This window comes from Zootoca vivipara, chromosome 12, assembly GCF_963506605.1.
Source record: "Zootoca vivipara chromosome 12, rZooViv1.1, whole genome shotgun sequence".
In the NCBI taxonomy this organism is placed as follows: Eukaryota; Metazoa; Chordata; class Lepidosauria; order Squamata; family Lacertidae; genus Zootoca; species Zootoca vivipara.
In genome coordinates this window covers 58,006,843-58,030,974 of record NC_083287.1, presented here as the reverse complement: position 1 = coordinate 58,030,974, position 24,132 = coordinate 58,006,843, and the positions used below count along the sequence as shown (strand labels likewise).

Sequence of the window (24,132 nt, the reverse complement as noted above, 5' to 3'; positions counted from 1 at the left end):
ATAAAATACCAAACATTAAAAACTTCCCTAAACAGGGCTACCTTCAGATGTCTTCTAAAAGTCGGATAATAGTTTATTTCCTTGACATCTGGTGGAGGGTGTTCCACAGGGCGGGCACCACAACCGAGAAGGCCCTCTGCCTGGTTCCCTGTGTTAGGGCAAAATTCTGGGTGCGAGAATGCTCAGCCACCCAGCTCATCAGGCAAGGGCCTGTGGTTGTTGCGGAGTATAAAAGGAAAGAGTCCAGCCACGATCCGGAGCAAACAGCAAGGTTTATTACTGTGCAGCAGCTTCAATGCCAGTCTGAACACCATGAACAGGGCTGCAAGAACTTTTAAAAGTTCCCACCACCATCCCATAATGCACATCGAAAGCATCATACATACATCACTTGTGACAGGGTAAAACGTCAGAAAAGGGGAAGGGGCAAGGGGCATTAGCATACAGGTAAACAGGAGGTAAACAGGATTAACATAAGGTAACAATGCAGGATGTCCCGCCGGGACATTGATAAGCAAGTACCAGTAAGTATCTGGGAGGGGATCCTTGAGTACCTGGCGGGGGGGGGGGGACAATGGGTCCAGGTGTGTGTATTACCTCTGGCTTCGGAGGGTCGGGAATGGCAGGAGATGGTACCTGTATGGATTATGGATATGCAGAGGAGCACCACCCTGGCTACGTGACCTCTCGCTTAAAGGATTATGGCTGTTCCCTGCATCCCTGAGAGCCCTTGGCCAGAGTAGAAAAAGGGGGTTTCATTTAGAAATAAAGATACATGGTATTCACTCATAAAGAAATATGGTTACATAGAGTCTCAGGCAACAGAGAAAGGGTAGGAAAGGGAGCCTTTATTACACAGGGCTTGATCCTGAGGGGTTCGTGTTGGTGCGATACTAGAGTGGTGTTGTAGGATCAGACGGGGTCCCCTTGAGGGCATTTGTGCCAATCTTGATTCCCAAATGAAGCCTCGTTTGGGTGCTCCCCCCTATAAAATTCCCTAACACCTGTAACCTCACTTCTTGCAGGGAGGGAACCGCCAGAAGACCCTCGGAGCTGGACCTCCGTGTCTGGGCTGAACGATGGAGGTGGAGACGCTCCTTCGGGTCTACTGGGCAGAGGCCGTTTAGGGCTTTCAAGGTCAGCACCAACACTTTGAATTGAGATGGGACACATTTGTCAACTTCTATTTTTAACTATGGTTTGCTATGACTTTACCCATGAAAAAGAGGACATGTCCTGGCAAGAGGAGGACATATGGCAACCCTATAATGCTTATCTCATTCAATGAGAAGAGACAGGGCCTTCAAGAAACAAAATCAATATGGGGGGGGGGTCAGCCCCCTGCCTCAAAATATGAGTGTGTGTGTGAAGCCCCTTCTGCCCGCTATAGCTGCCATAGGGCAAATTCATGTCACTGCAGCCACTTTGCAAATGTTTCACTCTTTTCTTTCAGAATGCAAATAAAAGATGGGGGCAGGAGTGTAGTAGCATGTTGCTGGGACTCAGGAGAGGCCAACAGCCCCTGTGCCCTCTGGCCCACAGCTCGTGGGAGATGGAGATGGACAGAGCAGGATTGTACCTATCATTGCCTGTCTGGCATCTGCCTGGCTACTCTCAGAAGAAGTGCCTTTACCTCACAAGTAGCTTCTTACATTCTTGTTTCTTGTAGGAACTGAACTGAGGATCGCCCTTGTTGGTAAAACTGGAGCTGGGGGGGAAGATGGCGTCGGAGACAGTGGTTGATGGTATCGAAAGTCACCAAGAGGTCAGCTGAATGGGCTTCTCTCGCATCAACTCAGAGCCCTCAGTCAGCTGGTCAAGCCAGGCAACCACTCTGCACACCTCTGTAAAGGTAAAGGTAAAGGAACCCCTGACCATTAGGTCCAGTCGTGACCGACTCTGGAGTTGTGGCGCTCATCTCGCTCTATAGGCCAAGGGAGCTGGCGTACAGCTTCCAGGTCATGTGGCCAGCATGACTAAGCTGCTTCTGGAGAACCAGAGCAGCACACGGAAACACCGTTTACCTTCCTGCTTGGAGCAGTACCTATTTATCTACTTGCACTTTGACGTGCTTTCGAAGTGCTAGGTTGGCAGGAGCTGGGACCGAGCAACGGGAGCTGATCCTGTCGCGGGGATTCGAACTGCCGACCTTCTGATCGGCAAGCCCTAGGCTCAGTGGTTTAACCCACGTCCCTGTAGCACCTCTGTAGCAACTGCATATTTGGAATCTGTGGAAGAAAGAGCTACACAATTGTGTTTATAACTGCCCCAAGAAATGGGACCATTTCCATACATAAAAAACATAATGACATGTTTACTTATAGTATTCAGGGTTCAGAAGTGCCCGGAACCCCTGGCTGGGATCTCACTCAGCTCGGAGACTTGGGTAGCGTGCAGCAATATGTGATGTTGCATTTTTGTAATATTTAGCTTAAGTTGTCTGTGGTTGCTTCAGTTTTCTGTATCACGTAAAGATGCTTCAAATATATTGAGTGGTATTATAAGAAATTAGATCAGCGTTTCTCAACCGCTGTTCCGCGGCACAGTACTGTGCCGCCCGACGCTGGCTGGTGTGCCGCGACGCCTGGCGGCCGCCAATCTTTCGCAGAGCATTCTTCCCTGCAGGGAAAGAAAGCAGGAGCAGCATACTCGCATGTAAGCGGCTGCCGCTTGCTTTCCGTGCAGGAAGAGGGGACACGCGGGGCTTTCCTCCCTGCAGGGAAAGAATGCAGCAGCCGCTTACTCGCATGTAAGCAGCTACGGCTTTCTTTCAGTCCAGGGAGAGGGGATGCAGGGGGCTTTTCTCCCTCGTGGAGCTTTCCAGCTTTTCTCCCTCCTCCCTCCTCCCTCCTCTGTGCAGGGAAATAAAGCGGCACCCGTTTACGCGCGCGTGTAAGCAACTGCTGCTTTATTTCCCTGCAGCTTCTTTCTTTCTCTCCCCACCCCCACTCGCCTTGGTGCCTGGAACAATAGAGTGCGAGTGGAGCCGGCTCTGGGCTGCGCTCCCTCCCCTTCTCCCTCTCTCCACCTCCCCTCCCCTCCCTCCGATTGAAATCTACCTTAGCATGCCTGCAAGTATGTGCATTTAAACATCTGTGCATTTAAGCACTGTTGTCTCTCTTTTGGCTTCATTTACTGGTATTTAAAAAGCGGGGAGAGGAAGAGATACAGAATAAATTACAGTCATAATTATATAGTCAATATAGGGCGGCACAGAGTTAAATTTTTTAACTTTTTTAATGGTGGTGTGCCTCGTGATTTTTTTCATGGAACAAGTGTGCCGTGGCCCAAAAAAGGTTGAGAAACACTGAATTAGATAACCCACTGTATCCTGACAGGCAGGCTCCCAGCCTTGCAGGAGAGCAGCTGAGGTCTCCAGCCAGTAAGCCATTGTACAAAGGTGAAAGAGGGGTCAGTGGGTGGAATGGGGTTTTTTTGGGGGGGGAGGAAGGAGATGAGACAAGTGCTCTCCTTCCACCACAGTACCTTCTCTCCATCTAAAGACACGTTACAGTCAGTTTAAATACAGGGCTGCATTTGGTTCCTGAGCCTGATAGCCTTTCTTAATGCTAGCCTAGCACCATTCACAAACTACCATTCCTGGCAGGTGCACACCATTTTCTGGCTCGCCTCTGGCAACAAAATGTCTGGGGCCAGCCCAAATTAGAATGAACCACATGCATTTGCAAGCCTGCCCTTGTTGCATTTGCACAGTTTCCTACACTGTAGGGGCGTGTGCAAAACAATTTATGTGCAATTTTTTTAAAAAAGGAAATGTGCAAAGCATCTTTGCTGTCTCGGTTTTTTGTCTTCCAAGTGCCCAAGATCTGTCCTCCAGTTCACCCCTTGCTGCCTTATTTGGAAGCAGGAGGCTTGGACCAGACTTTATTTCCTGCCAAACATTTGATTTAATGCTGCTTATACCCTTGTATCTAACAACTGTGGATGGGGGTGGAATCAGGAAGGAGGCTGTGGCACACAGGGAGGGGATTAACCCTTTCCTTGCCTCCCATTGGCTCCTCTGGAAGCACAGCCTGTTCCTGGAAGTTGATATTTGTATCCATGAGTCAAGCTGCCTTTCTGGGAGACTGAAGTGCACTGTCAATTGTTATGGATCCTCTCACTGAGGAAAAAGCAATAGAATTAAAGAGTTGGAAGGAACCCCGAGGGCCATCTAGTCCAACCCTCTGCAATGCAGGAATCGTCTTGCCCAGCTGGGTCTTGAACCCACAATCCTGAGATGAAATCCCTCATCCTCTACCGACTTCCTGGAGTCCCTTCCCTCTCAGAGATGGGGATGCACGAAACGATATTTCAGTTAATAGTCTTCAAATCACACTGCCCAAAATACTGAATGTTCCCCACGCGTAATGAATAGACTGAACGTGATTTCTGGAAAGGTTTGCACCTCTAGAGGCGGAAAGCAGGTAGCAGACTTGCGGGATGATTTTGCATGAGTGATGAGAGAGGATATCCCACCCCCTTCCTTGCCCAGCTGCAGCACAACAGCCCTGCAGTGTTGCCCGTGGGTCTCATTCTCCGGGTCTCATTCTCCGTGGGTCTCATTCTGCTTTCAGCTCAGATGCAGAGGGACCTGGGATGCACCAAAGCAATTACTTTAAAAAACAAACAAACCCCTAGCCATCCTCCCCCACCCACTCGCTGAGCTGGAGGGATTTTTTTAGAGGGGTTTCAAGGGAGCCAATTCTTATCCCATGACACCTCCTGCCACTAGGCAGACTTTGGCCTCTTCTCCATCCCAGCCTTTCCTTGGGATCCAGCAGCCTCTATTTTGGGGAAGGGGGAGAGCCAAGGTAACCCCCCCCCCAGTGACCACCCCCGTCTCCCTTGTGGTTGGTCTGGGTATATGTGGGCTCCTTGGGGCAGAGTCCTTGGCACAGAGGAGGGGGCAGCCCTTTCAGGGCAGGCGCAGAAGCAGGAATTCTGCACGAAGGGAGAGGAAGGGGGGATTTGGTGCCCTCGGCTTGCCAAGGGTTAAAAGGAGCAGAGCTGGATTCCTAGAGAGGACAGGAAGTGAAGGTGGAACAAAGGTCCTCCCTGGCCAAATTCCCTCCCTCCCTTCCGGCTGCTTTCTTCTCTCTCCTCGGTGAGTCTCCTCTCTCTTCCCCCTGAGGGTGCAATGGGGAGAAAGAAGGGGGTCCCAGGGGTGGAGGGAGGGTGCATGGGGGTCCCTGTTCAGATCAGCAGCGAAGGGGAGAAATTGGAGGCGTCGCTCGAGGAGTTTGGGCGAAAGGGGCGGAGAGGAGGAGGCTGGAAAGGGGGGAGAAAAGGAAGCGTAATTCGGGATAACACGGAGGGATCAAGGAGGCCAAAACAAGCCGGGGAAGAAAGGAAGGAAGGAAGGGGGGCGCCCGGTGGTGGAGGGAAGCGCTCCCCGCCTCGCTCCGTCCTAGCCTGGAGGTCATAAAGTACCTTTTGCTGCTTCCTTCCTCTGCTTTACGTAGGGCTGCCACCTTTGGTTGGGCAAAATATACAGGTGTGTGTGTGGGGGGGGTGTAATTGGGGGGGCTACACATTCCTTTACCTGCTGCAGAAATCACTTCAAAGCAATGGATCCAATGGAAGCTCACAGTCACTGCAAACATCCCAGCAACAACATTGACGGGAAATCCTCCCCACCTGATGGATTTCTGCCTGCCAGGAGGATGTAGAACTCAGCCCAAAAGGGGGGGGAGGTGGGAGAGAGCGCAACAAATTCTGCTTCTCTTCCTCTCAGATTCACATAACCCCAGGGCACAGAGGTCCTTTGGTTTCCCCATGAAAAATTTGAGCCCCCCCCCCCAAGTTAATGGGCATTGCCATTCAAATGGTGTGTGCACGCTGCATCTTGTGATCAGTTTTGCAGGGCGGGGCTTACTTGGGTCCATGGGCTTCCAATGGGGAGAATTAAACCCTTAATTAACTGAGATTCTGCCCCTTCACATAAATCCTGGCTATGCCCAATGCCTGCTCCCCCCCTAATATTTTATTCAAGTTGACACTTCTGATTGACTGTAGCTCTTTGCTGCTGCTGCTGCTGTTGTTATTGTTGATGTTATTATTATATTAAATCTGTATCCTGCCCCTCATTCAAAGTTCACAGGGTGATTCACAACATAAAAATGCAAAATTAGAACACAAAATGCGTAATAAAACAAGGACAAAGGCAAACCAATGATCTCTCCTCCCACAAACATATTTTAAAGGTCATAGAATGTTAACCAGCCAAAGGCCCAGGTATAGAGACACATTTTTGCCTGGCACCTCAAGATGTAAGGAAGGTGCCAGGCAAGCCTCCCTTGGGAGAGCATCCCACAAATGGGGAAGCACTGCAGAAAAGGTCCCGTTTTTTAAAAATATATATTTATTAAAGATTTTTCACACATACAAAAACACAAAACACTTACAAAAATACATTACACATACAAAAATACAAAAAATACATAATACAGAAAACAAAACACAAAAGGGGGAAAAATTGCGAGAACCAAAACTTCTTATTTATAAACCTTATTTCTAATCTAATGACTTCCTCTCCCTCCTTCTGCTGCGTTTCTTTACATTTCATATTTAGTAAATTCTAAATCTTATATAAATTCTAAATTATCATCCATATTACCATATAATTATGATTATTATTTCTTATCTTTTAAACACTCATTCCATATCTTTCATCTTAATTCTAATATCCCTATCTTCTAATACTACTTATTTTCAAACCCTTATATAATCTACAACATCCTTGTGTCTCCCTCACTGTCATTAAATCAATCTATTACATGCTTATTTTTCAAATAAATTCTAAATTTCTTCCATTCTTCTTCCGCTGCTTCTTCGCTCCGGTCCCGAAGTCTCCCCGTCATCTCAGACAGTTCCATAAATTCTATCAATTTCTTCTGCCAATCATCCAGTTGGTAATTCTTCATTCTTCCAATTCTTTGCAAATAAAATTCTTGCAGCTGTTGTAGCATACAAAAAAGAAAACAACATCTTTCTTGGGGATATCATCCCCTGTTATCTCAAGTAGAAAGGCCTCTGGTTTCTTAACAATTTTTTCAATTCATTATAAATCCTTTCCCAGAAGTCTGTTGCCACCATCCAATGAGATTCCTGCATTGCCCCAGGGGGTTGGCTAGATGGCCCTCAGGGGTCCCTTCCTACTCTTCAATTCTCTGGCACAGGTTTGTGAAGATTTTAGGTAGAAGTTGGATGTAAGGGGTAGAGATGTGAAGGCCCGGAAAATGAAAAAAATCAGGAAAAAAATCACTCCGGGCAGCGACGAGGCCTGTGAGAGCTCAGGTTACTTATGTCTGGGTTACAATAGTTCAAACCCAAAAATACGTAACCCGAAGCATTCATAACCCGAGGTACCACTGTGCTTGTAAAACCTTCTGGACAAAATCTAGCAGAGTGATAAACAAGAAATGGAAATTGGTGCAATCTCAAAAGAGGCTAGTTCTATCAAGCAACCCTAAGCCTTTGGGAATCTTGTCACAAGAGGAGTGTAAAGCTCACCTCTGGAGATTTAAAGGGTCTGCATGTCTGGTGTTCTTAAGAACACGACAGATTTAGGACGTGTGGAAGATCTATACTTTGATGGCTTCCATGCCTGGGTGGGGGCCACATTTTGAGACTGGAGACTTGTGAATATGGTGTATCTAAGATGGTGTACAGACAACATCTAAGAAGGAGGAGTGTATTCATCTCATGAAACTTCAAAAATGTGGCATCACCAGCTCCTCTGCTTCCACATACAGATTTGGTCCCCATGCAACCCCTGACATAGGCAAATATGGCCACAACATCAGCCTGTCTTGCAACAAGAGAGCTCAACAGGGCTCTCCGTATAAAGCAGCTAGCATGGAAGCACCTACATGTAATAGCTACTCGTCTGTTTTCTGCCCATGCTCTGGGGTTGCAGTTTTCAGGCTTAGAGACAGGATGGTGACTGGTTTTTGCACCAAGTTCTGTCCATAATCCCACTGTGTTCAAGGGGATCTACTCTCTGGTCACTACTGTGCAGGCCATGCCAGTCTTATGAAGTGGGGTGAGGAGCCAACAGGTGAAATTGGAACCACTGGAGATGTTTAGAAATAGGGCTTCTGTTGGGAAGGGGCTGCCCCATTTGTGCTTCTCCAGGGGCAGGAGAATATCTAGGGCAGGAGAATCCCTGTAGGGCCTCTGAGGCTCCCTTTGCTTCTTCTTCCACTCTCCCAGGACCCTGCAGTTTGTTTTGGCTCCTCAACTCCTCAGGAAGGATGAAAGAGACGGATCCTGCAAAGCTAGCGAGGATGGAAGGGGGAAGATGGACGGTTGACCTGGTCAGGTTGTCTCCTGCATCGCTTCCCACAACCTCTGAGCTTTCCCTCCCAGGGACCTCCGAGAGATCTGGTGAGTTCCAGGGGAGTGGAGATGGGGAGCCGGAGAGGTGTTGGGGCTTGCTCAGCTTGGGGGTGGGGGAGGAAGGGAGGCGGATGGAGATGGAGAAGGGGAGACCTTTTTGGGTGGCTCCACCTGCCTGCTTGCCTGCACCTGTCTGCCTGCACCTCCACTGTTTGGATGGAGACGAACAGCGTCTGGGATTTTAACATCCCCACTGTGAACCCTGAATGGAGGGATATCAACTATTTCCTCTGTGAATGTTCTTCATCTAGTCACGTCTTGACCAGACTTGTCTGAACCTCCCAGGCCTTCTTAAATGTTGGCTTCAGAGCTTTTAGGGAAGTTGAATGGGAGGTCTGTTGTTTTGGCTTCTGCCTGCATTTGACTGACCTTGGAGATGGAGTGGATTCCAGGATTGAGCCAAGCAAAATCTATCCCAGATAAAAGCCAAGCAATATGTCAGTTAATACCAGCCAATAAAGGGAGTGAAAATTATAGTAAGGCCTCACATCTAACTCTCTCCAGTTCTTTCTCTATCACAAGCATTTATTAACTTTGTTCAATAATGGATGTGAACGATGTCCCCTTCTTTCTGAGTGGGGTTGGGGTCCAGGGCAGCGATGCAGAGTTTGCATGATTTACGCTAACATGGCAGTGCATTGCTGGGGGAGGGATCAGGTGGTGGGTTTTATGGTTCCGTGTCATCTGCGCCCCTGTCACAGTATGCTGGCAGTGTCACCCCACTGGTTTCAAGAGAGTCAGCCGCTCCGGAATGCCTTCCCATCAAAGAATTCATACAGGGGAGAAGCCATATCAGTGCTTGGAATGTGGAAAGGGCTTTACTCTAAGTGGTGATCTCACTTCCCATCAAAGAGTTCATTCAGGGGAGAAACCCTATCAGTGCTTTGAATGTGGAAAGAGCTTCAGTCACAGTAATAGTCTCACTTCCCATCAAAGAATTCATACAGGGGAGAAACATTATCAGTGCTTGGAATGTGGAAAGAGCTTCAGGCAAAGTAGCAATCTCACTTCCCATCAACGAATTCATACAGGGGAGAAACCCTATCAGTGCTTAGAATGCGGAAGGATAGTCTCATTTCCCATCAAAGAATTCATACAGGAGAGAAACCCTATCAGTGCTTCGAATGTGGGAAGAGCTTTAGTCTCAGGCATAGTCTCACTTCCCATCAACGAATTCATACAAATGAGAAACAGTATCATGATTCTATGAAAATGTAAAGAGTATTGTGAATTTGATAAAAGTGTTTATGTAATGTTTTTTCTCCTGCACAATTTTCTTTTTGTTGTCTATTTGAAATTTTTTTAATGAATAAAAGAAGTAGTTTCAAGCACTACTACAGATTCCACATAGTATTTGTACTGCATTGTTTAGTGTGGCAGCACCTGCACTTTGGAACTCCCAGCCTCTTACAATAAAGCATGTGCCTTTGCTAGACTCTTTTCAGGCACCTGCTAAATGCATTCTTGTTTAGGCAAGCTTACCCAGATCATAGAATCATAGAGTTGGAAGAGACCACAAGGGCCATCCAGTCCAACCCCCTGCCAAGCAGGAAACACCATCAAAGCATTCTTGACATATGCCTGTCAAGCCTCTGCTTAAAGACCTCCAAAGAAGGAGACTCCACCATACTCCTTGGTAGCAAATTCCACTGCCGAACAGCTCTTACTGTCAGGAAGTTCTTCCTAATGTTGAGGTGGAATCTTCTTTCTTGTAGTTTGAATCCATTGCTCCGTGTTCGCTTCTCTGGAGCTTACGAAATTGAAATAATCTTCATCTGTTTTAATTTTTTGTTTTGCAGATTTTTTTAAATAAAAATAAAACAACACAAGCCAAAGCACAACCCATCCTGTAGATTTCAGTATGTGTCCCCAGTGGCCTACTTGTTATCAGAGGCCCAGAATCCACATTCCTTTGCAAGAAAATATGAAATAGTCAAAACATTTTTGCAAGCAAAAAACAAAACAAAAAATTAATGTTGGGGGGAAGATGACAGGAAATTTTCCTTTCCGGGTACCACCTGACCTGCCAGGTGGTGCAAGGGGAGTCCCTGTTCAGATCATGCCTGGTGGGGAAGACCCCCAAGTCAGGGAGCAGAGGGTCCCCCCTTGCCCTCTCTGCCTAGCCAGGGAGGGGGTGAGTTTGCAGGAGGTCTTCAATCTAGCAGAGAGTCTGTGGGTTTTGATAAACAAGAAATGGAAATTGGTGTAATCGCAAAAGAGGCTAGTTCTATCAAGCTACCCTAAGCCTTTGGGAATATTGGCACAAGGGGAGCACAAAGCTCACCTCTGGAGATTTAAAGGGTATGCATGCCTGGTGTTCTTAAGAACACGACAGATTTAGGACGTGTGGAAGATCTATACTTTGATGGCTTCCATGCCAGGGTGGGTGCCACATTTTGAGACTGGAGACTTGCAAAGATGGTGTATAAACACAGACAATATCTAAGGAGGAGTGGTGTATTCATCTCATGATATTTGAAAAACGTGGCACCACCAGCTCCTCTGCTTCCACATACAGATTTGGTCCCCATGGAACCCCAGACAGAGGCAAATAGGGCCACAACATCTGCCTGGCTTGCCATGAGAGAGCTCAAAGAGCGTCAGTCAACAGAGCTCTCCATATAAAGCACCTAGCATGTAATAACTACTAGTCTGTTTTCTGCCCATGCTCTGGGGTTGCAGTTTTCAGGCCTGGGGACAGAATGGTGACTGGTTTTAGCACCAAGTTCTGTCCATAATCCCACTGAGTTCAATGGGATCTGCACTCAGGTCACTACTGTGCAGACCATACCAGCCTTACAAAGTAGGGTGATGAGCAAACGGGTGAAATTGGAACCACTGGAGATGTTTAGAAATAGGGCTTCTGTTGGGAAGGGGCTGCCCCATTTGTGCTTCTCCAGGGGCAGGAGAATATCTAGGGCAGGAGAATCCCTGCAGGGCCTCTGAGGCTCCCTTTGCTTCTTCCTCTCTCCCAGGACCCTGCAGCTTGTTTTGGCTCCTCGACTCCTCAGGAAGGATGAAAGAGACGGATCCTGCCAAGCTAGCGAGGATGGAAGGGGGAAGATGGACATTTGATCTGATCAGGTTGTCTCCTGCATCCCTCCCCACAACCTCTGAGCGTTCCCTCCCAGGGACCTCTGAGAGATCTGGTGAGTTCCAGGGGAGTGGAGATGGGGACATGAAGGGATGGAGCCAGAGAGGTATTGGGACTTGCTCAGCTTGAGGGTGGGGGGAGGCAGGCAGGCGGATGGAGAAGGAGAGTACCTGTTCGGGCTCCTCCTCCACCTGCCTGCCTGCCTGTGCCTTTGTCATCTGCAGCCAATTTGAGCTAGGAATACATCACAGCTCCCTGGCCACCGCAATGTATTGGCAGCAGTTGGCAGCAGTCAACTCCATTTCTCCTTGACATCTGCAGGTGAGGCGGTGGAAGTGCTGGACCAGTCTCCTGCCTTGGTAATGCACTGGATGAGAGCCAACAAACAGAAGCTCAATCCAGATAAGACAGAGGCTCTGTTAGTGGTTTGTTCCCTAGACCAGATGGCTGGGAGGTCACCTGATCATGATGGGGTTACACTTCCTCTGAAGGAGCAGGTTCGTAGCTTGGGGATCCTTTGCTGTCGCTCGAGGCTCAGGCTGCCTCAGTTGCCCAGAGTGCCTTCCATCATCTTTGCCTGGTGGCCCAGCTACGCCCCTAGCTGGACAAGGATAGCCTAACTCAGGGATCTCCAAACTAAGGCCCGGGGGTTGGATGCGGCCCAATCGCCTTCTAAATCTGGCCCGCGGAAGGTCCGGGAATCAGCATATTTTTACATGAGTAGAATGTGCCCTTTTATTTAAAATGCATCTCTGGGTTATTTGTGGGGCATAGGAATTCGTTCATATTTTTTTCAAAATATAGTCCGCCCCCCCACAAAGTCTGAGGGACAGTGGACAAGCCCCCTGCTGAAAAAGTTTGCTGACCCCTGGCCTAACTACTGTTGTCTATGCTCTGGTAACCTCAAGGTTAGATTACTGCAATGCGTTAGACGTAGGGCTGCCTCTGAAGACGGTTCAGAAACTTCAGCTGGTGCAGAATTCAGTGGCCAGGTTGCTCACTGGAGCAACACAGATTCAGCATCTTACACTGATCCCACAAATGGGGAACCACTGCAGAAAAGGTCCGTTTTTGTGTTGCCACCATCCAGACCTTTCGTGGAGAAGACACGCAAAGAAGGGCCTTAGAACAGAGGCTGATGGCCATCAGTCAGGGATGGTCTAGTTGAGATTCCTGCATTGCCCCAGGGGGCTGGCTAGATGGCCCTCAGGGGTCCCTTCCTACTCTACAATTCTCTGGGGCAGGTTTGTGAAGATTTTTAGGTAGAAGTTGTATGTAAGAGGCAGAGATGTGAAGGCCCAGAAAATGAAAAGAAATTCAGGAAAAAATTGTTTTGTTCTGTTTTCTTCCTGATTCCTTTTTTTGTTTTTCTGAAAAATTGAAAAAATAAAAAATAGATTATGGAATGTGTGAGGGACAGGGGATACCGGGAGGTCCCTCCCATCTTAAGTACCAGCCCATCCCCAAGTGCTGGGGAAAGCAGGGAGAGTTCCGCCTCAAGCGGAAAATCAGGAAGTGGTGTCCGAGGCTCAGGCAAGGTAGCGGAGCCATTGACCAAGGTGGGACAGGAAGGGGGGAGCAAGGGGGGGGAAGGCCGATCCCGCCGACCCCGGAATTGCGCAAGAAACGTCGGGGGAAGAGGCTGGGTCTCCCCAAGCTTCTTTGCTGGAGGAAAACGCGCCAACCTCCATTCGGAGGTACTGACACCTGACCGAAAGCATGTATATAGATCGCTCTGAGCACTGTAAATAATCAGCACTTAATAAAAGCCTGAAAGGACTATGCTGTGAGGAGTCGTTACTCTAGAGTAGCCGCATCAGCATATCTGACAGAATGCTATATTTTAACATGATGAATAAAATATTTTAAGATAAGACAAGCAAGTCCTAAGTTACAAACTGAACTCTCCAATGCAAGAACAAGATACATTTCTTCCTTTAGGGGGTGTTGTTGTCACCAGAAAAGAAAAAGGTTTCAGTGGGGCGCCCGGTGGTGGAGGCCCACAGGGGAGCCATGGCATCTCTGGGAGTGGCTCGGGCTTCCATAAGAAACAAATTTGCGTTTCCGCCTCTTTCAGAAAAGGGCGGGAAATGCCATCTTCTGGCCCTGTCGCCTCAGTGGTTCCTCCTGGGCCTGCCTGACCATGGGGATGGGAAATCCAGCTGCCCCCAAACAATGGGGGGAAAGAGGAAGAAGAAGAGAAGGAAGAAGAAATGAAGGAGAAGCTGGGAGGGGGAGCAGCCAAGAGGGAAACTCAGGAGGAAAACTCCCTCAGGAAAGTGGGGCCAAGGAGAGGACGAGGCCAAGGGGAATCTGAAAGCGGATTGGCCAGCTGTGCAATGGAGAAGCTTCTGATTGGTCCAGCCCCGTTATGGGGTGGGAAATGGGGTCACAGGTGGTTCTGGGAGCCCAGTATAAACTGGTTTTCTGGCTGGAAACACAGGGAAAGGATGGCGGCGTCCCTATTGCTTTGAACTGGGAAGAGTCCCAGAGGGAGGGGCTGCCCTGAGCAACATGCGCCCCCTCCCTCCTCCCTCCTCCCTCCTAGGCTTGCCCTTTCCTTCCTGTCCTAGAGAGGACAGGAAGTGAAGGGGGGTGAAGGTCGTCCCTGGCCAAATTCCCTCCCTCCCATCTCCCTCCCTTCCTGCAGGCAGAGAGGAGGCTGCTTTCTTCTCTCTGCTTTGTAAAAGCTTCCTCGGTGAGTCTCCTCTCTCTTCCCCTCAAGGTGCAATGGGGGGAAGGGGGTCCCAGGGGTGGAGGGAGGGTGCATGGGGGTCCCTGTTCAGATCATGCCTGGTGGGGGGAGACCCCCCCAAGTCAGGGAACAGAGGGTCCTGCCCCCAATTCCTCTCTGCCAAGGCTCCTCTTTCTTCCCCTCAAGGTGCAATGGGGAGAAGGGGGTCCCAAGGGTGGAGGGACTTGCATGGGGCCCCCTGTTCAGATCATTCATTGGGGGAAGACCCCGAAGTCAGGGAGCACAAGGTGAGAGGGGGGGAAAGGAAGGAAGCCTACCAAGCCTACTCTTGCGAAACCGGGCTACCCCTCCCCGCTCTTCCGAGTTGCGGCGGTGGCATCGCGTCACTGACACTCGCAAAAGCGGGGGAAACCAGGCGATCTCCGAGCGCTCCCACAGCTGGAGCCCAGTCATGGAGGCTCTGCAGACCCCACTGATGTTCGGGCTTCACTCCGGGCAGCGGCGAGGCCTGTGAGAGCTCAAGGTTACTTAAATCTGGATTACAATAGTTCATACCCAAAAATACGTAACCCGAAGCATTCATAACCCGAGAAAGAAATGGAAATTGGTGCAATCTCAAAAGAGGCTAGTTCTATCAAGCTACCCTAAGCCTTTGGGAATCTTGTCACAAGAGGAGTGTAAAGCTCACCTCTGGAGATTTAAAGGGTATAAATGTCTGGTGTTCTTAAGAACACAACAGATTTAGGACGTGTGGAAGATCTGTACTTTGATGGCTTCCATGCCTGGGCGGGAGCCACATTTTGAGACTGGAAACTTGCGAAAATTGTATATCTAAGATGGTGTACAGACAACATCTAAGGAGGAGTGGTGTATTCATCTCATGAAACTTCAAAAAATGTGGCATCACCAGCTCCTCTGCTTCCACCCCTGACATAGGCAAATAGGGCCACAACATCTGCCTGTCTTGCAATGAGAGAGCTCAACAGGGCTCTCCGTATAAAGCACCTAGCATGGAGGCACCTACATGTAATAGCTACTCGTCTGTTTCTGCCCATGCTCTGGGGTTGCAGGTTTCAGGCTTAGAGACAGGATGGTGATTGGTTTTTACACCAAGTTCTGTCCATAATCCCACTGAGTTCAATGGGATCCACTCTCTGGTCACTATTGTGCAGACCATGCCAGCCTTACGAAATGGGTTGAGGAGCCAACAGGTGAAATTGGAAGCACTGGAGATGTTTAGAAATAGGGCTTCTGTTGGGAAAGGGCTGCCCCATTTGTGCTTCTCCAGGGGCAGGAGAATATCTAGGGCAGGAGAATCCCTGCAGGGCCTCTGAGGCTCCCTTTGCTTCTTCCTCTCTCCCAGGACCCTGCAGTTTGTTTTGGCTCCTCAACTCCTCAGGAAGGATGAAAGAGACGGATCCTGCAAAGCTAGCGAGGATGGAAGGGGGAAGATGGACGGTTGACCTGGTCAGGTTGTCTCCTGCATCGCTTCCCACAACCTCTGAGCTTTCCCTCCCAGGGACCTCCGAGAGATCAGGTGAGTTCCAGGGGAGTGGAGATGGGGACCTGGATGGATGGAGCCAGAGAGGTATTGGGGCTTGCTCAGATTTGGGGTGGGGGGAGGCAGGCAGGTGGATGGAGATGGAGAAGGGGAGCACCTTTTCGGGCTCCTCCATCTGCCTGCCTGCCTGCCTGTGGCTTTGTCATCTGCAGGCAATTTGAGCTAGGAATACACCACAGCTCCCCGGCTATCGCAATGTATTGGCAGCTAGCACATTGGGCTAGTCACACTTCTCTGAAGTCTCTCAGCCCCACTCACCTCACAGGATGTCTGTTGTGGAGGAGAAGGGGAAAGGAGATTGTTAGCCGCTTTGAGACTCCTTCAGGTAGTGATATAGCGGGATATCAAATCCAAACTTTTTCTCTATCACAAGCATTTATTAACTTTATTCAGTAATGGATGTGAACGATATCCCCTTCTTTCTGAGTGGGGTTGGGGTCTGGGGCAGCGATGCAGAGTTAGCATGATTTACGCTAACATGGCAGTGCATTGCTAGGGGAGGGGTCAGGTGGTGGGTTTTATGGTTCCGTGTCATCTGCGCCCCTGTCACAGTATGCTGGCATTGTCGTCCCACTGGTTTCAAGAGAGTCAGCTGCTCCGGAATGCTGGGGGGTTGAAGATGCCACACATCAACAATGACATTAAGTTAGACTTCAAGGATGTCCGCTTGAGGCCAAAACTGCACTCTCAAGTCTCGCTGTGAGGTGGTGTGGGGGTGAGGGAGTTTGATCAATAATCTGGAGCGCCATTTCTTTCTGAGGCTCTAATTAGCTTCCCTCTTCATTGCAGATGGTGAAGAATTGGAAGGGAGAAACAAGGGGGACCACAACAGAATCCACATAGCAGAGAAGTCGTATAAATATTCAGAGTGTGGAGAGAACATCCGTCAGAGCTCCCAGTCCACCTACCGTCAAAGAAAGAGCTTCGTAGAGAGGGATAGCCTCACTTCACACGGAAGAACAAAGAGTAGGGAGAAATTGTATCAGTGCTGGGAATGTGGAAAGGGCTTCAGTCAAATTAGCCATCTCACTTCCCATCAAAGAGTTCATACAGGGGAGAAACCCTATCAATGCTTCGAATGTGGAAAGAGCTTTACTCTAAGTGGTGATCTCACTTCCCATCAAAGAGTTCATTCAGGGGAGAAACCCTATCAGTGCTTTGAATGTGGAAAGAGCTTCAGTCACAGTAATAGTCTCACTTCCCATCAAAGAATTCATACAGGGGAGAAACATTATCAGTGCTTGGAATGTGGAAAGAGCTTCAGGCAAAGTAGCAATCTCACTTCCCATCAACGAATTCATACAGGGGAGAAACCCTATCAGTGCTTAGAATGCAGAAAGAGCTTTAATCGGAAGGATAGTCTCATTTCCCATCAAAGAATTCATACAGGAGAGAAACCCTATCAGTGCTTCGAATGTGGGAAGAGCTTTAGACTCAGGCATAGTCTCACTTCCCATCAACGAATTCATACAAATGAGAAACACTATCAGTGCTTAGAGTGCAGAAAGAGCTTTAATCGGAAGGATAATCTCATTTCCCATCAAAGAATTCATACAGGAGAGAAACCCTATCAGTGCTTCGAATGTGGGAAGAGCTTTAGACTCAGGCATAGTCTCACTTCCCATCAAAGAATTCATACAGGGGAGAAGCCATATCAGTGCTTGGAATGTGGAAAGAGCTTCAGTCAGCGGATCCATCTCACTTCCCATCACAGAATTCATAGACGGGAGAAACCCTATCAGTGCTTTGAATGTGGGAAGTGCTTCAGTCACAGTAATACTCTCACTTCCCATCACAGAATTCATACAGGGGAGAAACATTATCAGTGCTTGGAATGTGGAAAGAGCTTCAGGCAAAGTAGCAATCTCACTTCCCATCAACGAATTCATACAGGGGAGAAACCCTATCAGTGCTTAGAATGCGGAAAGAGCTTTAATCGGAAGGATAGTCTCATTTCCCATCAAAGAATTCATACAGGAGAGAAACCCTATCAGTGCTTCGAATGTGGGAAGAGCTTTAGACTCAGGCATAGTCTCACTTCCCATCAACGAATTCATACAAATGAGAAACACTATCAGTGCTTAGAGTGCAGAAAGAGCTTTAATCGGAAGGATAATCTCATTTCCCATCAAAGAATTCATACAGGAGAGAAACCCTATCAGTGCTTCGAATGTGGGAAGAGCTTTAGACTCAGGCATAGTCTCACTTCCCATCAAAGAATTCATACAGGGGAGAAGCCATATCAGTGCTTGGAATGTGGAAAGAGCTTCAGTCAGCGGATCCATCTCACTTCCCATCACAGAATTCATAGAGGGGAGAAACCCTATAAGTGCTTGGAATGTGGAAAGAGCTTCAGTCAGCGGATCCATCTCACTTCCCATCAACAAATTCATACAGGGGAGAAACCCTATCAATGCCTGGAATGTGGAAAGAACTTCAATCGGAAGGATACTCTCATTTCCCATCAAATAATTCATAGAGGGGAGAAACCATATCAATGCCTGGAATGTGGAAAGAGCTTCAGTCAGAGGGTGACTCTCACTGCCCATCAACGAATTCATACAGGGGAGAAACCCTATCAGTGCTTAGAATGCAGAAAGAGCTTTAATCGGAAGGATAGTCTCATTTCCCATCAAAGAATTCATACAGGAGATAAACCCTATCAGTGCGTGGAATGTGGAAAGAGCTTCAGGCTCAGGCACAGTCTCACTACGCATCAAAGAATTCATACAGGCGAGAAACCATATCTGTGCTTGGAATGTGGAAAGAGATTTCGTCAAAGTGGTGATCTCACTTCCCATCAACGAATTCATACAGGGGAGAAAGCATATCAATGCCTGGAATGTGGAATGAGCTTCAATCACGGATTCTATCTCACTGCCCATCACAGAATTCATTCAGGGGAGAAGCCATATCAGTGCTTGGAATGTGGGAAGAGCTTCACTTTCAGGCAGAGTCTCACTTTGCATCAAAGAATTCATACAGGGGAGAAACCCTATCAGTGCTTGGAATGTGGAAAGAGCTTCCGGGAGGGGGCTAAGCTCACTTCCCATCAAAGAATTCATACAGGGGAGAAACCCTATCAGTGCTTAGAATGTGGGAAGAGCTTCACTTCCAGGCAGAGTCTCACTTCCCATCAAAGAATTCATACAGGGGAGAAACCATATCTGTGCTTGCAATGTGGAAAGAGCTTCACTCACAGTAGCCATTTCAGTTCCCATCAAAGAATTCATACAGGGGAGAAACCATATCATTGCATGGAATGTGGAAATAGCTTCAGGTTCAGGAACAATCTCACTACGCATCAAAGAATTCATACAGGGGAGAAACCATATTTGTGCTTGGAATGTGGAAAGAGATTTCGTCAAAGTGGTGATCTCACTTCCCATCAACGAATTCATACAAAGGGAAAACCAAAAAAGGAAAAGGAAAAAGGGGAAATTATTAAACAACCCTTACAAAACACAATTGTATAAGAAAAGTGAATGGGGGAGAATATTTTAAAATACTCTTTATCACATTTGTATCATATATATCATATCATTTATCAACCCATAGAAAGGCATTCTCCCGGTCTTCCGGGCGATCACCCAGCCATTATGGTCGGGAGTGAGCTCATCGGAATGAACCCCGTTGCATCAAAGGCTGGGGATACCGCTCCAGCGCAACAGATCCCCTTAGAAACCCCAAATCGAGCTTTTGGGGGACCTGGACCTCCGGCAGCGTGGATTGTGGGCTTCCGCTCCCCAGAAAGGCTCTGTTTTGAGCCCCCGAGATTGAGGGGGTCAGAGCTGTAGCACATCTGACAAATTGCTTCCTTTGACAGTGCGAAGCTGCAGGACTGAGTGGCAATAGCGGTCGATTCTTTTGAAGGAAAAAAAAGATATTAAAGGAATGTTCCGTGAGTACTTTTGACATTTGGCTAATTTGGCTAATTTGAGAGAATTTGGATACAGAATAGGGGTTTTAAAATGGAAGCCAGTCCCTTTCTGCTGATAGTATTGGAGAGCAGAAGATATTACCTAAGCTGAGAAAATATTGGAAGAAGTTTTAAGCGTAAGAATGTTGAACCTCCCCTTAGAAGAGGAGATGGGGGGATTTGTAAATAAATTACAAGATTTTAGAAGGTTGAAAGGTCTTTGAGAAGCTGCTCGGTTTCTGGGAGCGTCAGACAGTGAGAAGCCATTGTGACGTAACAATGCGAGAATGAAAGTGTTTTAAATCCTGCCCTGCGGAAAGTGAAAGAGAGGCTGGTTCCCAGCCTTGTCCCTGATTGTTTGGATTACAAAAGTTATCTTTGACCTTGAAAGTCTGAGTTCCCAGCTGGGAAATGATATTGGAATTTATGGAAGGAAAATAGACAAAGTTTACAGAGCCTTGCCACAGAGGTTAAAGCAAATACTAAGGCTCTGCAGGAATTTAAAAAAGATTTTGGGACTTTAAAAAATGATCTGCAAGAGGTAAAAATAGAGGTTGCAGGTTTGCAAACAAGAGTCACAGAAATTGAATCAGTTAAATTATCAGATTTGGAAAAATTGCAGGAGGGGACCCGAACGTCAATCGCCTTCTTGCAATTCATAGAATCATAGAGTTGGAAGAGACAACAAGGGCCATCCAGTCCAACCCCCTGCCAAGCAGGAAACACCATCAAAGCATTCCTGACAGATGGCTGTCAAGCCTCCGCTTAAAGACCTCCAAAGAAGGAGACTCCACCACACTCCTTGGCAGCAAATTCCACTGTTGAACAGCTCTTACTGTCAGGAAGTTCTTCCTAATGTTTAGGTGGAATCTTCTTTCTTGTAGCTTGAATCCATTGCTCCGTGTCCGCTTCTCTGGAGCAGCAGAAAACAACCTTTCACCCTCTTCTATATGACATCCTTTGATATATTTGAACATGCCTATCATATCACCCCTTAACCTTCTCTTCTCCAGGCTAAACATACCCAGCTCCCTAAGCCATTCCTCATAAGGCATTGTTTCCAGGCCTTTTGACCATTTTGGTTGCCCTCTTCTGGACACGTTCCAGCTTGTCAGTATCCTTCTTGAACTGTGGTGCCCAGAACTGGACACAGTATTCCAGGTGAGGTCTGTGACGGATATAGGACTCCTTTGAGTTGTTTATGACTCAATTAGGAGCCACTAATTACCGCCCGGCACGCTTTCTCTAGCGCCTCTGCTCCGTAGACCCGGGCTGGCAGTAAAACACACAGCAGAGTTCTTCTTCTTCTCACACACAGCGGAAACTTGTATAGCCGTTGGATAAAAAGCCTCTTAAGAACACACAGAGTCCAAGGTGTTCTAATAACTACTGAAGTTTATTTTAGAGAGAAAACAACAAACGACCTGGTGAGCTCGCAGACATCTTGCGACCGTCTCCCAGGCAAAAACAAAACCAACTGATACACACAGAAACACTTCTAGCACATTCTGTAACATGATCTTCCTCAGTGGTCAGGTGCTACACAGTACACAGTTAACCCCTTCGGTTACTTGTTACTCCTCACACCCCCTCTCACCTGAACACTGGGGATAGCGGGTATCCAAACTTACCCCAAAACCAACCCTTCACAGAATTCCCCATGCCGTTGGAAACTCAAGGGTTTTGTGAACCCATCTGCTAGGTTCTCTTGGCTTGGACAATACCTCAACTTTACCAAGCCTACCTGTATGCTCTGACATACGTTTCGGAAGCGGATGTCTAAGTGTTTGGTTCTGGCCTTGAACTGTCCAGACTCCGCCAGTCTCAAATATGGTTGATTGTCGCCCCAAACAGTGATGGGCTGGCTACAATCACCCCAGATTTCCTGGACCAAACATCTGTAGTACTCCAACTCAGTGCATGTCGCAGACAACGCACAGAATTCGGCTTCCGTGGAAGACATTGCTATTAGGCTTTGCCTGCACGACCGCCAACCAATCAGGGCATTTCCAAACTTGACTACCAAACCAGTCACTGACTTCCTGTCCTCCTGATTGGCCCAATCAGCATCTGCAAAACAAGTGAGTTGTGGCTCACCTTGCGCTGACATGTACAAACAATACTCTTTGGTCTCCTGCAAATACCTAAGCACTCTCTTAATGCCATTCCAAGCATGCACACTAGGTTTCGATGCTTCTCTACTGAGCAAATTGACTGCAAAAGCAATATCTGGTCTGCTCCATTGTGACAAATACAACAGACTCCCTAGCGCTGACTGAAACACTTCAGGAGTCTCAAACGCTACTTTGTCCTTTGCTTGTGACTCTTTCACAAAGTTTGTCTCCATGGGTGTTCTGACCCCTTTACAGTCAGACATTCTGAACTTCTCAAGCAAATGTTCAATCTTGCCTTTCTGACTGAGCAAAAAACTTCCATCCTCAGTTCTGTCTATCTGCACACCTAGATAAACATTCACTGCACCTAGATTCTTGAGTTTGAACCTCTTGCCTAGCTCTTTTGCAAACTTCTGCACTTGCATCTGGCTCTTTGCTAAGCAAATCAAGTCATCTACATAGACAAGCAACAGTTCTTGCTGTTCTCCTTCACCTCTGAGATACAGACAACTGTCAGCTAGACTCTTCCTGAAACCTAGGCTCTTCAAAACAGAATCAAGACATGAATTCCAATTTTTAGCGGATTGCTTCAGACCGTAGATCGACTTGTGCAGCTTCCACACCTGACCTGGCACGTCACTCTCAAACCCTGGAGGAGGCAACATGTACAACTCCTCCTGGAGGTCAGAGTTCAAATAAGCGGTGTCCACATCAAAGTGGTTGACCACTAGGCCTCTCTGCGCTGCAGTCACTAAAAGCATCCTGAAAGATTCCGCTCTCGAAGTGGGACTAAAGACATCTGTGTAGTGGATTCCTTTCTTCTGAGTAAAACCTCTAGCCACTAATCTAGCCTTGTACTGAGGCTCTCCAGTCACTGTGGGTTTCAGCCTGTAGACCCACCTACAACTGACTGCTTTCTTACCTTCTGGCAACTGTGTAAGACTGTACACACCAAGAGATTGCATGGAGTTCAACTCTTTCTCCATTGCAACTTTCCACTTACCAGCTTCCTCCACTGACAACTGTTGCACCTCTTCAAAGCTTTCAGGCTCACACACTGCTAGGTTCGCCCATACACTGACAGCTGAAAACCTTTCAGGTGGTTTACCTTTCGTGGTGCGTTTTGAACGCCTTGGTCCCACATCTTCCCCCTCTAAATCCGAACTGCTTGTCTCTGACTGGCTCTCTCGGACTAGCAGCACTGTCAAGAGACCTACTACACTTTGCAGCCCCCTCTGAGCTTGCTTTGGGTGAAGTGGGTGACCTACCACGTTTGCTGTACTTCCCAGGCTTGACCTGGGGTGAAGTCGGTGCGCTTCTGACTACTTGCTTCACTTCCCTAGGAGCTACACCACTTGGACCAGCTGCCTGACCTGGATCTGGTCCTGCAGCACCTGGAACTCCAGCATCAGCCACCTGAGTTTCCTCTTCCTGGTCAAAACCTGAAGACCAGTCAAGAAGAACTTCGGGGTTAGCATGAATGCGTCTCCAGCCCTCTTGTTCACAGAACGTAGCACTCCTGCTAATGTGAACGCGGGTTTGGTCCCCCTCTGCTGGTACAAACCTCCAAGCCTTTGAGTTTGGTTCGTAACCACAGAAGATCATTTTTCTGGATCTTGATCCTCCCTTTCTGCGCTTCTGCTTTGGAATTAGAACCCAAGCCTCACACCCAAAAGTTCTGAAATAGTGCACCTTCGGAACTTTGCCATACAACATGTAGTAGGGTGTGTTGTCCACAACTGAATTAAAAGCGCGGTTTGAACAGAAATTCACAAATTTATAACATTCCCCCCAAAACTTCTGGGGTAGTCCTGCATCAAAAATGTTGCCTCTACCAGTTCAGACAGCGTCCTAAATTTTCTTTCAGCTAAACCATTTTCCTGTGGACTAAAAGGGGCGGTTTTCCTGTGCCTAATTCCCTTGCTGCGGAAAAACCCTTGTAGTTCTGCACTCAAAAACTCTCCCGCCCTGTCACTCTGAAAACACTGGACAGTGAGAGAGAACTGTAGTTCTACTTCGGCTACCCACTCCTTTATCACTTTGGCAGCCTCCCCCTTCTCTTTCAGTGTTATGACCCAGGAAAAATGGCTGAACTCATCCAGAAGACACAAAACATATTTTGAACCACCTAAACTTGATGTTGACATAGGCCCAGAAATATCCAAGTGCACTAACTGAAATGGCTTTGTGCTCTTCCTCTCAGACCTAGGATAAGAGCATCTCTTCGTCTTCGCTTTCGCACATGCGCGGCATTGCAGGTGTTTTTGACATGGCTTGAACCTGCAACCTTTGACAAAATCAGGGGCTTTTTGCACATAAGGAAAAGACATGTGACAAAATTTACGG

General features: G+C 47.8%; 1 protein-coding gene across 6 annotated transcripts; it reads left to right on the top strand.

Annotated features, from left to right (window-relative positions):
* The first annotated feature begins 1,728 nt into the window (after positions 1–1,728).
* On the top strand, positions 1,729–21,666 carry LOC132592830 (zinc finger protein 850-like). Of its 6 annotated transcripts, none has more exons than XM_060280464.1 (5): positions 1,729–1,852; positions 8,218–8,391; positions 11,379–11,552; positions 15,556–15,729; positions 16,543–21,666. In XM_060280464.1, the coding sequence occupies exons 2-5, from the start codon at positions 8,259–8,261 to the stop codon at positions 19,227–19,229; spliced, it is 3,168 nt and encodes a 1,055-aa protein (XP_060136447.1). In that variant the 5' UTR covers positions 1,729–1,852; positions 8,218–8,258; the 3' UTR covers positions 19,230–21,666. The 6 variants fall into 6 exon arrangements, with proteins under 6 accessions (XP_060136447.1, XP_060136450.1, XP_060136446.1 ...); XM_060280463.1 differs by lacking the exon at positions 1,729–1,852 and adding an exon at positions 4,276–5,107; XM_060280467.1 differs by lacking the exons at positions 1,729–1,852; positions 15,556–15,729 and adding an exon at positions 4,275–5,107.
* Positions 21,667–24,132: the final 2,466 nt, after the last annotated feature.